The 12,637-nt window shown below is 47.6% G+C and overlaps 1 protein-coding gene across 6 annotated transcripts in view; it reads right to left on the bottom strand.

The window, feature by feature from the left end:
• Nucleotides 1–12,637, bottom strand: part of LRRC49 (leucine rich repeat containing 49) — a 130,703-nt gene that overhangs the window by 116,120 nt on the left and 1,946 nt on the right. For 3 of the 6 annotated variants that reach the window (XM_043523938.1, XM_043523939.1, XM_043523937.1), the window contains 2 exons: nt 4,044–4,106; nt 2,857–2,944 (listed from right to left, as the gene is read on the bottom strand). Coding sequence is in view for 3 of the 6 variants with exons in the window: in XM_037910312.2 (XP_037766240.1) it covers nt 2,857–2,944; nt 4,044–4,106; nt 7,126–7,194 (220 nt within the window). In the remaining 3 variants the exon portion in view is untranslated. Of the gene's footprint in view, nt 1–2,856; nt 2,945–4,043; nt 4,107–7,125; nt 7,508–12,637 lie in introns of those variants that run through there. The other 3 variants (XM_037910312.2, XM_037910313.2, XM_043523936.1) reach the window with 3 other exon arrangements.

Raw genomic sequence — 12,637 nt, 5'->3', positions numbered from 1 at the left:
CCACAAACCTGCAGTTCATTGCACAATAAAATAAACCACAGGAGCTGACTTTCCGAAGAGCCAGGGGTGCTCGACCCCGGCTCTCACCCAGGCCCCATCCCTACTCCATTCTTCCCTAGGGCCCCACCCCTTCCCATCCCTGCTCCACCCCCTCCCTCAAGCGCGCCACGTCCTCACTCCTCCCCCCACCCTCCCAGCCTCCTGCACTTAGAAACAGCTGTTCACAACAGGTGGGAGGCGCTGATCCATGGGGCCGCCGGCGGGCAGGGTGGTGGGAGATGATAGGGTCTCCACCTTTTTTCCCTGTGCGTGCTCCAGCGCCAATGAAATAAACTACACAAGCTATCTAGAAATCAGTCGTTTATTTGTCTACAAAATCATTATATTAAAGAGTATTTTGTTTATTTGTATTCTTTAAAAAGAACTGGACATGCTGTGACAGAATACACCCCTGTATTCATACCCTACACACTATTGTAATAATCTTTGTACAAGTATGCCGTAAGGTATCACCTGAAAACTGATAACTTGTTGGTCAGTATCATCCTGATAAAATGTGTGTGGCAACATTATATGTGAAGTTATAAGATTTCCCTGTATGATGTTATTAACATATGTTCCAAACCCCCGACTACTGCCAAAACAGAAGTTGGCAAACAGGTCTGTCCTAAACAAAGGAATGTGTTTACTGCTTAAATGCAAATTAAACAGAGCACAGAGTCATCAAGCATGAAGGGAAATAAAAAAAGCTCAAACAGGTGAAAAAACCCAGAAGGGAACATCCTTCCACACAGATTCTTTGACTCCTAGTGCTCAGCTGGAAATGTTTCTCAAGAGAGGGACTGAAACTAGAAAAAGGAGGGACAAACATCCCAAGGCTCCCCTTTCTCTCTCTCTGCCTATCGCATTCACTGAACTTGAAGCAGCAAAGGAAACATCTGTTAGATTCGGGTGGGGGGGCCTGACCTATAGGGTTTGGTCAATCAGACTGCTGAAAGCATGTCCTGAGAAACTCTGCTTGAATCTGATATAGTTTGTTAAGTTAGGTATTAGTAAACATTATTTTTCTTGTAATCATTTCTGACTTTTGTACCTCATTACTTGTACTCTCTTAAAATCTCTCTCTTTGTAGTTAATAAACTTTTTTTATTGTTTTGTCTAATCCAATGTGTTTAAATTGAAGTTTCTGGGTAACTCCATTGGGGGTGACAAGTTGTGTGCATATCTCTTAAAGGAATAACAGACTTAATATAACTGGTACTGTCCAAGAGAGGGCTAGGCAGTACAGCACATACATTTCTGAGGGGAAATCTAAGATTGGGGGTGTATTGGGATCATCCTGCAATAAAACCAAGGCTAGTGAGAGCTAGAGTGTAACCCAAGTGTGTCTGGCAGGCTGCAGCCACAAACAGAAACTTATGCTGGAAGGCCGTTTGTGAGCAGCCCAGGTGAGAGCAACTTCAGCAAGGCATTGTAAGGCACCCAAGGTTGCAGGGCAGGGGTGACACAGCTGCTCATTAGTCTGGATTGTACCATGGTATGTCACACATACATAAAAAACCGACTGGTGTTTGGAGACTTCCATATCACTGTAATCAAACCAATCTTATGTTCACTCCAATCACAATTCCTGTAGGATGCAGGCAGCAGCAACATGGCAAAAAACATGATCAATTTTATGGCTCCTTCCATCCTCAGTACAATTGGCAGTGAAATCTTATATGGCTTTTTCTCCTAACAGCTAAGATGTTTTGTTGTTTAAAAAAATTCACTAGGAAAATGACCCCTATTTTCTTCCCAGTGGAATCATTCTCCTCTTTAAACAGGACTTTGATCTAAAAACTGTCTTGTCTAGTTCAATCAAACAAACAAAAAATTCTTCTTCTGGCACAGGTAGTTAAAAGTTACAAAGTGCTCCAGAAAGAACTATTCACTATCCCAATTACTGAAGCACTGCAACAGATTTAGGAGAAACAGTCTGAATTTTCTGAGCTCTCACACACACGCACACACACACACACACACCCCCAGTTCAACATAATACATTCACATAAAATGAATATTGGTTATTTTCTTACTTTTGATATCAAGGGATATCATCACAGTAGATGGTCCCCATATTTAACATATTTCCTCAACCTTATTCAAAAGAAAACTATTAGTTCCCCAAAACTAGGTCTGTAATTGTGTTAAAGAGCTAGTTCCTCAGCTAAGCAGCAAATTAACAGTGTGTGATATGTCAGACACCCAGGTTTACACTCAAACTTTTATTCTCCCTACATATTCTGTTCTGATAACTAGATAGTAGTGCAAGTGACAAAATTCCTGATTTCAAAGTACTTCTAAAAAGCGTCAGAAGACTGAGAAATAACCTTTTTCCAAGATGCTGGATTAACAGCCTTGTAAACATTTAAATTCTATCATTCAAAGCTGACACAGCACAGACTATTTCAGTGCAAAACTTGCTGTGTTGTCCTACAAATGTAATATTACAAAGTTTCCATGAAATGATGGACAATTTCTATGATTTTTATAAAGCAAGACATGATTATTACATGAAAAACTACATTACCTAAATAACGAATTGGCAAATAGCATTACGTGGTAAAGCAGCAAACAACACCAATATTACATTATTACAGCGAATTTGAAACAAACAAAAAATAATAACTAGAGCTAGTCTCCCCTGTGGCCATGCACCAAGATGAGAATACAGTCAAGTCTTTCATATGCCAGAAATAATAATTATTTTTCAAAGTGTGCTCAGTGTATGAAATAAGTTCCTGTTTGCTAGTCACACTTTTTCTTTCTATAATTAATGCGGTTATAGAAGTTAACTAGAAAAGGAAACTTTACCTTGTTTTCCTGAATAGTTTTTTTCCAGATCATGTTGCAAGAGCCTGTTGTGGAAAGACGACTGGTCTTTATTTACCCTGAATTCAAACTGCAACACAATGTTTAAAATATGACATATGTGAAACAAGATTTTTAAACACACATATTGTTTTACACTTAACTGTATAAATTTGGAACACGGTTATTATAATTTATTTAAGATAGATATTTCTTTTCTGGGGAATGATCATTAATAGCAGATTTACCCCACGTTAAAATGTATTATTCACTTCAATAAGGCAGTAATATTCAGATTTCACTGTGAAGTACCAGAAAGACTTCATATGACAGGTTTATTGAACAGGCATATTATAAATATCTAAAACAGATTAGATAAAATTATGTTCATTTAAAATATTTCATTATCAACAAGAAAATGGACAGAAGGTACAAATAGTACTTCAGTTAGGCTGAGGTTTTCAAAGTTGCCTAGAGAATTTGAACACCCACTTCCCATTAAAATTAATAGCTACTGGGTGTCTACATTGTTTTGCTGGCTTTGAAAATCTCAGCCAAAATGTGTTATTTATAAAACAGATATCCATTAAAAGAATAATTCTATTGAAGATCTTTATTTTTAGAATATAAATGCAAGAATTCAGCAGATTAAAAAAGATTGCCTCCAATGTCAAATCTTGCATGTGCAATATACAATTATTTTCAGGGTACTAGGCATGAATACAGTAACAAGAAATCTGTTTTCTTAATAATGAGTCAAACACATGCTGGAGAGTGGTACTAGAGGGGGAGCAGTCTCCACTTGGCCACTCTTCCACTTCCTCAAGCACATAGGCAAGAGGAAAAAGATGGGAATTGAGACATGACTGCACCCCCCACAATACACTGGCCAGCACAGCTGAACTGGAAAACATGCACTGCACCAGATAGACTCCCCACCCAGAGCAGTAGGAAAAACAGAAAGGAGGCACAACAAGATGCTGAAACTTATTCTGGGTTCATAGCAAAGCAGTGATTAACCCCAGTGCTTTTATTTTATATAGCACCTGTCCCCGATGGCGGAAATAAATCTTTACAAAACAACATACTAAGTACAAGAGTATTTTTGCATCTGTATTAACTAATACAGTTGGAATAACTAATTAAGTTGCGTTTCAGTAATTTAAAAAAAAATCATATTTGGATCTTACTGGCTTATTTCTCTCTGCCACTGAAGAGGTTTGAAGAACCAGATGAAGTCCACAGTTGTTAACCTGTAAATTGAAAAAAAACAAAAACCCGATTGCATTTTGCAAAAACTGGCTGCTTAAAACAAAAGGCTAAATATACCTTATTAATGAGGGAAATTCTCTAAATATAATAATTCATCCAATAAAGAAGGCTGTCTTAGATAATACCGTCAGAAGGGACAAAAGTATATTCATTTATGGTAATCTGTACTCACTGATCACCCCCATCATACTTTCTTTCCATTTTACACTCAAGCAGCATCTGGAACTCTGGTCTACACTGCATGCATCTTTTGGCAGTATGTAGAGCAGGGGTGGGCAAACTACAGTCCGCGTCCAGCCCATCAGATGTTTTAACCCGGCCCTCGAGCTACTGCCATGGAGCGGGGTCTTGGGCTTGCCCCGCTCCACACAGTTCCTGGAAGCAGCGGCATGTTCCCCCTCCGGCTCCTATGTATAGGGACAGCCAGGGGGATCCACATGCTGTCCCCGCCCTAAGCGCTGCCCCTGCAGCTCCCATTGGCCGGGAACCGTGGCTAATGGGAGCTGCAGGGGAGGCAGCTCACGCAGAGCCACCTGGCCACATCTCCGTGTAGGAGCCGGACGGGGGACATGCTGCTGCTTCCGGGAGCTACTTGAGGTAAGCGCCGCCTGGAGACTGCACCCCTGACCTCCTCCTGCACCCCAATCCCCTGCCCTGATCCACCTCCCACCTTCCATACCCCTCGATCCCAGCCCAGAGCACTCTCCTGCACCCCAAATCCCTCTTCCCAGCCCCACCCCAGAACCCGCAACCCCATCCACTCCCGCAACCCAACCCCAATTTCGTGAACATTCATGGCTCGCCATACAATTTCCATACACAGATGTGGCCCTCGGGCCAAAAAGTTTGCCCACCCCGATGTAGAGTACATACTCAAATAGCCCCCCAGCAGAGGTTTAAACAGCAGTGTAAACAGTGAAGTAAAGACACATGGGAGGGGCGTGACTATGTATATGAGTACATACCCTACAGTGCTCTCTACTCACCCAAGCTGTGTCTTCCCATCTAGAATGCTATTTTTAGTCATGTAGTGTCCCCCTGCCTCCCAGCTGCTGGAGCATTTCCCTAGTGTAGGGAAAGACTCCGACAATGGAGCTGCTGGAACCTCCCTGCACAGCAGGGAAAGACTCCGGCGGGGGAGGTCTTCTTACTCACCTGTTAGAGCTTTTCACACTGAGACATGTAGCTATACACCTGCAGTAAGGATGCAGCTGGCTTTTCACTGAGGTACATAGCTACACATACCCTATACCCCACTGAAAGCGTTGTGTAACGTAGACATAGTCTTAGTCATTAAAGCACACACACAAAAACCAGCTTGAAATAACCACTCTTTTTTTTCTCCCCCTCAGAGGTAGTTACATTTTTAAATGGAAAAATATCCCTCTTAGACTTTTTTTAAGGGACAAATATCAGGTTTTTAAAATGTTTATTATTTACATTACAAAGCTTAAAGCTAATCTTCCAAAACATTTCTAAATAAATAATCACAACTGTTTAGTAGAAACGTATAAAGCAGTTCACACACCGAGGGGGCACAGTATGAAACATACATACATCTCTACCCTGATATAACGCGACCCGATACAATACGAATTCGGGTATAATGCGGTAAAGCAGCGCTCTGGGGGGCGGGGTTGCGTGCTCCAGCGGATCAGCACGTCAGCGTATCTGGCTCCAACTCGCTGCCGGGCTGGGGCCGAGGGGTTGGATAAGGGGCAGAGGATTTTGGGTGGCGGTCAGGGGACAGAGGGGGTTGGATGGTTCGGAGGTTCTGGGGGCAGTGGTCAGGGGATGGGGACGTTGCATAGGAAGTGGGAGTCCCAGGGGGCCTGTCAGAGGGCGGGGGTGTGGATACGGGTCAGGGCAGTCAGGGGACAGGGAGCGGGGGGTGGGGGTTGGCTGGGTCAGGGGTTCTGAGGGGTGAGTCAGGGGGCAGGAAATGACTATTAATAACGGAAATGCTCGCGGCCAAAGCAAGTTCGATATAACGCGGTTTCACCTATAATGCGGTAAGATTTTTGGCACCCGAGAACTGCGTTATATAGGGATAGAGGTGTACATGTAAATATACTCCATCCTCCTGATCATAATCACTGCTAGTGTACTGTACAGCCTGGCAAATTTTAAGCTGTCACGGTGTTGAGGTGTTCCCTGAAACACATGTACGGTGGTACAAGCAAGCAGCATCCAAGGGCAACCAAGCAGCTGCTGTGACTACCTGCCCACCTGCGCAATTCCCCATCTCTAGGGGTATGAGATGCAAAAGGAAAAAAAAATCCAGACAACAACACTGAGCACTAACACAGTAATTTACACATTCGAAGTCCTGACAAAGATGAATTTTTGGCTCGCGTTTAGCAAAAGGGAGCAGCTTGCCCAGCCTGCGTTTCCACGGGTGCAGGAGCAGAGTGAGGAGAGCAGCCTCGGCATCAGACGGGGCGGGGGAGAATCGTCGTCTCCTGGCAGGTGGGGCGGGGCTGGGCACGGCCTCGTAGGGGCAGCATGCCAGGGCATGGGTGGGGCGATCCTGCGGACCGCACCCGCAGGCTGAGAGAAGGGGGAATGGAGCCATGGCCTCTACGAGGGGTGATAGTCCCAGGGTGCCGGCGCACTGCCCGTGCACTGGGCGGCAGACGGCCAGGATATGTGGGGCGGGGACCAGGGAGTCCGGCGGGGGCGGAAAGGGCACAAAGCTCCCTGGGGCAGCCAAGATCCGAGGCATCCAGCTCACAGGGCCCGCACCTGCCACCGGCGGGGCCCGCACCTGCCACCGGCGGGGCCCGCACCTGCCACCGGCGGGGCCCGCACCTGCCACCGGCGGGGCCCGCACCTGCCACCGGCGGGGCCCGCACCTGCCACCGGCGGGGCCCGCACCTGCCACCGGCGGGGCCCGCACCTGCCACCGGCGGGGCCCGCACCTGCCACCGGCGGGGCCCACGCCCTCCCCTCCCGCGGCGGCCGCTGCTGCTGCTGCTACTACTAATCCTCTCCCCTCACCCTCGCGGCACCTACAGTGCTGGGCCCGGCCCTGCCGCCGCCGCCGGGCCGGAACTTGCTGGGCACCATGGAAACGAGTCTCCCCGCGCGGCCACCCGGCTACCACACCGCGCAGCCACCGCCTCCTTTTGCTTTGGCCGGCGGAAACCTCTCCCGCGTTGCCGTAGCAACCACCACTTCCGGTCCAGTTTTTTCGCGCTCTGGCTAGCCCCCGCGGCGGCAGGGCAGGGCCGGGCCGGGGATACCGAGCCGCAGCCGGAGCGAAGCGAACGGGCCCTGGAGGGGCAGGGTCAGCGGGGAGTGGGGCGTTGGCTGCGGTGCTGAGCGCCCCGTTGCGGGCTCTGCTGTCTGTGCTGTCCTCCCCTGGTGCCAAGGCCTTGTTCATTTCGCGTCACTCTCAGCGGCCCCCTCCGTCGCCCTAGCTCTTCCTTTTCATTCGTCGTCCCCTGGCCCTTGCTGCTCCGCCAGGGCCAAGCGATATTGTGAAACGGGGTTTTTTAACCAGTGAAGCGGCACGGCTGGCTGTGAAGGTGTCCCATAGCCGTGGGCTGCCTGGGGAGGCATGTACTCATGGCACCAATAGCTACACCAAGGAGCCACTCACCGTCTTCGCTTCTTAACGAGCTTTGTTTCTTTAGGCAGGGACTGTTCAGTTTGATTTCCGTTAAATGTAACAGGTTCCATACAGTTTAGCCAATAGATGTATGGCAAGAAATAACTATTTCTACTCCAATTCCCACTTCTTACATCTTATTCCCCAAAAGTAAAAAAGTTCACATAGTAATCGTATGCATGACCAATGTCATCACTTCTATAAGGATTGGAGCTTTTCATGTCTCAGTGGAGTTAAAGGACTATTGCACAGACTTTTAGACTGATGCTAAAATATTTTAAAATGCCTGTCTAGCTTTCAAAACTGATTTCAGCTCTGTTGGACATAGATTCTAATGCCACCTGCACATATTAGTATCTAAACATCTTCCAGTAGTACATTAAGCAACATGACTAACGTATGTCATGTGGTGGTTGTTCTCTCATACTCTCTGGGGGAAAAGCATGTGTAGCGAAGTGTCTAGTCGAAGTAGGGGTTTGTTTGTTGGATCCAAACTGCTAAGTCACTTTTGAAAATGAGACTTAAGTGTTTAAGTTACTTAGAGACTTTTGAAAACTTTAGCCTGTGACAAAAGCCTGTAGCCAAAAAGTCAGTGTACAATAATTTAGTTTTAATCAATTACATACTGAAATCCTGTTATCTTTTTACTTCAACTTTGTTAAACACTTAAACAAAACTAATATTTTTAGCTTGTATGGAATTATCCTTTTACTCACTAAATTCAGATTATCTAGATTAGTCACCACTATAAATGAATCATCTTTCAAAATTATGTGTAGAGTTCTGATACATTTCTCCTAATTCATGGTTTTTGAGGATGGTGAAATTCAGTAGGAAACAAACTAAGATTTAACCTAGAAAATAAAATTGTATTATATAAAAACATAAAAATAGTTTTTGTATTATCTAAAGTGAAGGGTTAGAAGAGTCCAAACCCTTTTGAAGGGCATATTCTGAATGTATAGTAATGTCTGATTGCAGTGTTTACCATAAATTATTCCACTAAAATCAGACCCACAGGACTACAGGGTTAAAGTTCTGTAAAAATCTTTCCATGTAAGTTTCCACGAGTATGTTATTTCTGTGCTACCTTAATTCACCCAAGTTTTATTGGTTTCTCAGGCCAGCAGAATCTGATATCATTTCAGAGGTGATAACCTCATTCCTTTGAGGGTTAGTGTGCTGTATAGGCAGTAAAGTTGTCCACCCGGAGGACTCTGTTCCTCTCTATACTCTGGGGCTTCTTGCTGCTCTCCCCAGCTCTTTAGCAGTATGACCCTATTACAAAACCCTTAAGGGCTTCAGGCTGCCACTAGAAATTGCCCTTACAGGAGGGATTCAATAGGAAAGAGAGGCTCATAGGAAAGCTAAAACAGCCTGAGGCCACATTATCTTTTCAGACAGTTTGCAGTTAGGATGGAAATAATTCCAACCCACTCCCTCGCTATGGACAAATCCTGGAGCCTGCTGATCTTCCTACTATGTGGGCAGGACCCATCAGTGTGTGGAGGTTCCCTGATGCTCACAGATCAAGTGCAAACAACTAAGCCAGAGGTGGGCAAACTACAGCCCGTGGGCCACATCTGGCCCGCGGGACCATCCTGCCCGGCCCCTGAGCTTCTGGCCGGGGAGGCTAGTCCCCGGCCCCTCCCCAACAGCCATGCCGCCAAGCGAGCAGCGCGGCTTGTGCCTGCCCACCTCCCAGGCTTTCCAATAAGCCTGTCCTGCTGCTAGCATGGTGACGGGGCGGGAGGGCTGGACAAGGGGCAGGAGGTCCCGGGGGGGCAGTCAGGGGGCGGTTGGATGGGGCGGAGGTTTGGGGGGGGGGGTGGTCGGGAGAGCGGGGGGGGTTGGATAGGGGGTGGGGTCCCTGGGGGTCGGGGGGTCCTGGGATGGGAGGGGGACAGGGAACAAGGGGGTTTGGAAGGAGGTGGGGTCCTGGGGGCGCAGTTAGGGTTGGGGATCTCAGGAGGGGGTGGTCAGAGGACAAGGAGTGGGGGGGTTGGATGGGTAGGGGGTCCCGGGGAGCCTGTCAGGGCGTGGGGGTGTGGATAGGGGTCAGGGCAGTCAGGGGACATGGAACAGGGGGGGTTGGATAGGGGGTGGAATCCGGGGGTGGGGGCGGTTAGGGGTAGGGGTCCCAGGAGTGGGCGGTCAGGGGACAAGAAGCAGGGGGGTTGGAAGAGTCAGGAGTTCTGAGGGGGGCAGTCAGGGGGAGGGAAGTGGGAGGGGGAAAATGGGGGTGGGGGCCAGGCTTTTTGTGGAGGCACAGCCTTCCCTACCCAGCCCTCCATACCGTTTCGCAACCCCAATGTGGCCCTCGGGCCAAAAAGTTTGCCCACCCCTGAACTAAGCCCTCAATTCTTAATACCAGGAACATCAGGAATGTCTTATATCTGTTCTGTTACAGCTAGGGGACACTGTGCCGAAGGCAAACATCCACTCACAGATTACTTCTGGTGTTGTCCACTTGAAGATTAAAACAGTCAAAGTTAAAACCCTGCACATTCACTCTATAGCCACTCTTGAAATTACGAGAGAATTTTTGTTCAGCCTTCACAACTAATGTTAAGTGTTTGCAGCTAAGCAGGAAACACTGATAAACTTACCTGGGCTTTAGGGGGTTACATTATGAACTCAGATGAGACTCAGCAAAAAGCTAAGTATGGATATTTTTAAAATCTGAGTCAACTGATGCTTTTGTGGCAAAACCATATGAAATTTTATTTCTGCATGAGCTGATGCAAAGACAGAGTGAGTTTCACTTGGAAATACTGGGTTCATTTGAACCTGAAATTGAAGGATTTTTTCAAAGGGTAACATGAACCCCTAGGACAATGGTTCTCAACCTCTTTACCATTGTGGGCTGCATATGCAGCTCTCTATGTGTTATGTGGCCCGCATCCACACAATATATGTACACTGTACTACCTTACTCCTGGGGGAATTCTGCAAGACTGCGTGCCCGCAGGACCCGCACCCCCACCCCGCCCCCAGGCCTGAATTCCTGTGCTTCCCTGCAGAAAACAGCAGGGAAGCAAAGGGAAGCCACACGGCTTTGGGGGGAGGGGAGGGGCGACGACTGGGCACAGTTTTTTGGGGAGGATTCCTCCCCGCAAACAGAGGCGAGACATGGGGGGCACACTGGGTTATGTACCACTCCTCTTCCTCTCATTTCTGCAAGTGCAGAGCTGCCCCGCCGAAGGAGACTGTGTGTGGACTATGCTCCACTGACTGCAGCTGAATGCCACCTCCTGGTCCGAGTGACAGTTATGCTCCCCTTCTATGTGCTGGGAGCCTTCCTGTTTTCTGTGCAACAGTGAGTGCCAATGGTGAGGCTGGATAAGGAAGAGCGGGGAAATGAGGGAAGTGGGCTAGGGGGTGGGAGGAAGAGGCAGTGGGAAGGAAGGGGATGGAATAGGGCAGGGGGAGGGGAATGTGGGAGGGAGGGGAGAGGGATGGGGCAGTGGGAGAGGGGGATGAGATGGGGAAGAAAAGGGGAACCGCGGGGGTAAGCAGAAGTCAGGCATGTGGGGGCTCCCCACATTAAGCAGGACCATCGAACCCTTACCCTGACTAGCCCTACCCCCTTACAACTGGACCCCCCGGATGAGCTCCCACACCCAGACCCCCATGCCACTGAGCCCCAACCAGTTGCACCTGGACCCCTTCCCATCAAGCCCCACTCCCCCAGCACCCAGACTCCCCCCCTGCTGAGCCCCTACACCCACCTGGATCCCCTGCAGAGTCCCATTGCCCCTGTACCTGGAACCACCCAACGAACCCCTGTACATCCAGATCTCCCACTGAAACGTCCACACTCAGATTGCCCCACACAGAAACCTCTCACCCCACACCTGGATCTCCCCCCACACACTAAGCCCCTCCACACTTGGCTCCTGCTGGGCTGAGCCTGCCCACCCACAGAGGGGTAGGGCCCCTGGGTGTTTCTGGGGCAGGCCCAGCCCTTGCACTGTGTCAGGGACAGGTGCAGCCTCACTGCTGAGTCCCTGTACTAGGGGAAGTAGGGGCTTCAGGGTGATCTTCCACCTCAATGCAGCCAGTGGCCTGTGCTCCCCACTGCCATGCTGGAGCTACATTTATTTATTAACAAATACAATTTGCAGAATTTTAAAATATTGTGCTCATAATTTTTAATTTTTTTGGTGCAGAATTCCCTCAGGAGTACTGTATGGCCCTGAGGATGTCACATGAGCCGTGGGTTGAGAAACACTGCCATAGGGATTAGAAATGGAAAAGTGCTCAGCTCTACCCAGAACCTCTGAGACTGTCTACCTAACCTAATTTTACTCTTGCCTAGTCACTTAATCCCACAATGCAAAGCAGTAAAAGAGACCCAAATCTAGAAGTTATCTGGCTGATTACTAAAGTGGTCATATGCTAGTCTCCAGCCAATCTCTCCTAGACTGAGGAGGCTGGCCAGCTGATTCATGGAAATGCAATGGCAAAAGTTTTATTAAAAAAAATCCACACAGTGTTTCAGGGGAAAATCATAGACATTTTGTTCTCCCCCTACTTTCTGACCGACAGCCAGACTTCGGACTGATGTTGTACTGTTCAGATTTCATCTTTCAGAGAATTCTAAAGCACCTATCACCTAACTGGCAAAATGTTGGTAACTTAGTTTCTCTCCTAAATGCTGTTGTATTTGGTACACGATTATAACCATGTATTTCAGTGGGCAGGAAGTGATTGCTCCTATACACTGACTTAGTATTTCTGAAGCACTCTGGATGAAAGATACTATGTAAGTATGAAGAAAAGGAGTACTTGTGGCACTTTAGAGACTAACAGATTTATGTGAACATAAGCTATGAGGTATTGTTATTTTTGCCTTTGAAGTAAAATAGTTATGATGAAAAAGTGCCATTGATATGA

Source organism: Chelonia mydas, chromosome 10 (assembly GCF_015237465.2).
Source record: "Chelonia mydas isolate rCheMyd1 chromosome 10, rCheMyd1.pri.v2, whole genome shotgun sequence".
Lineage (NCBI taxonomy): Eukaryota > Metazoa > Chordata > Testudines > Cheloniidae > Chelonia > Chelonia mydas.
Note: the sequence above shows the minus strand (reverse complement) of the source record. Positions and strands in the feature narration are given on the sequence as shown.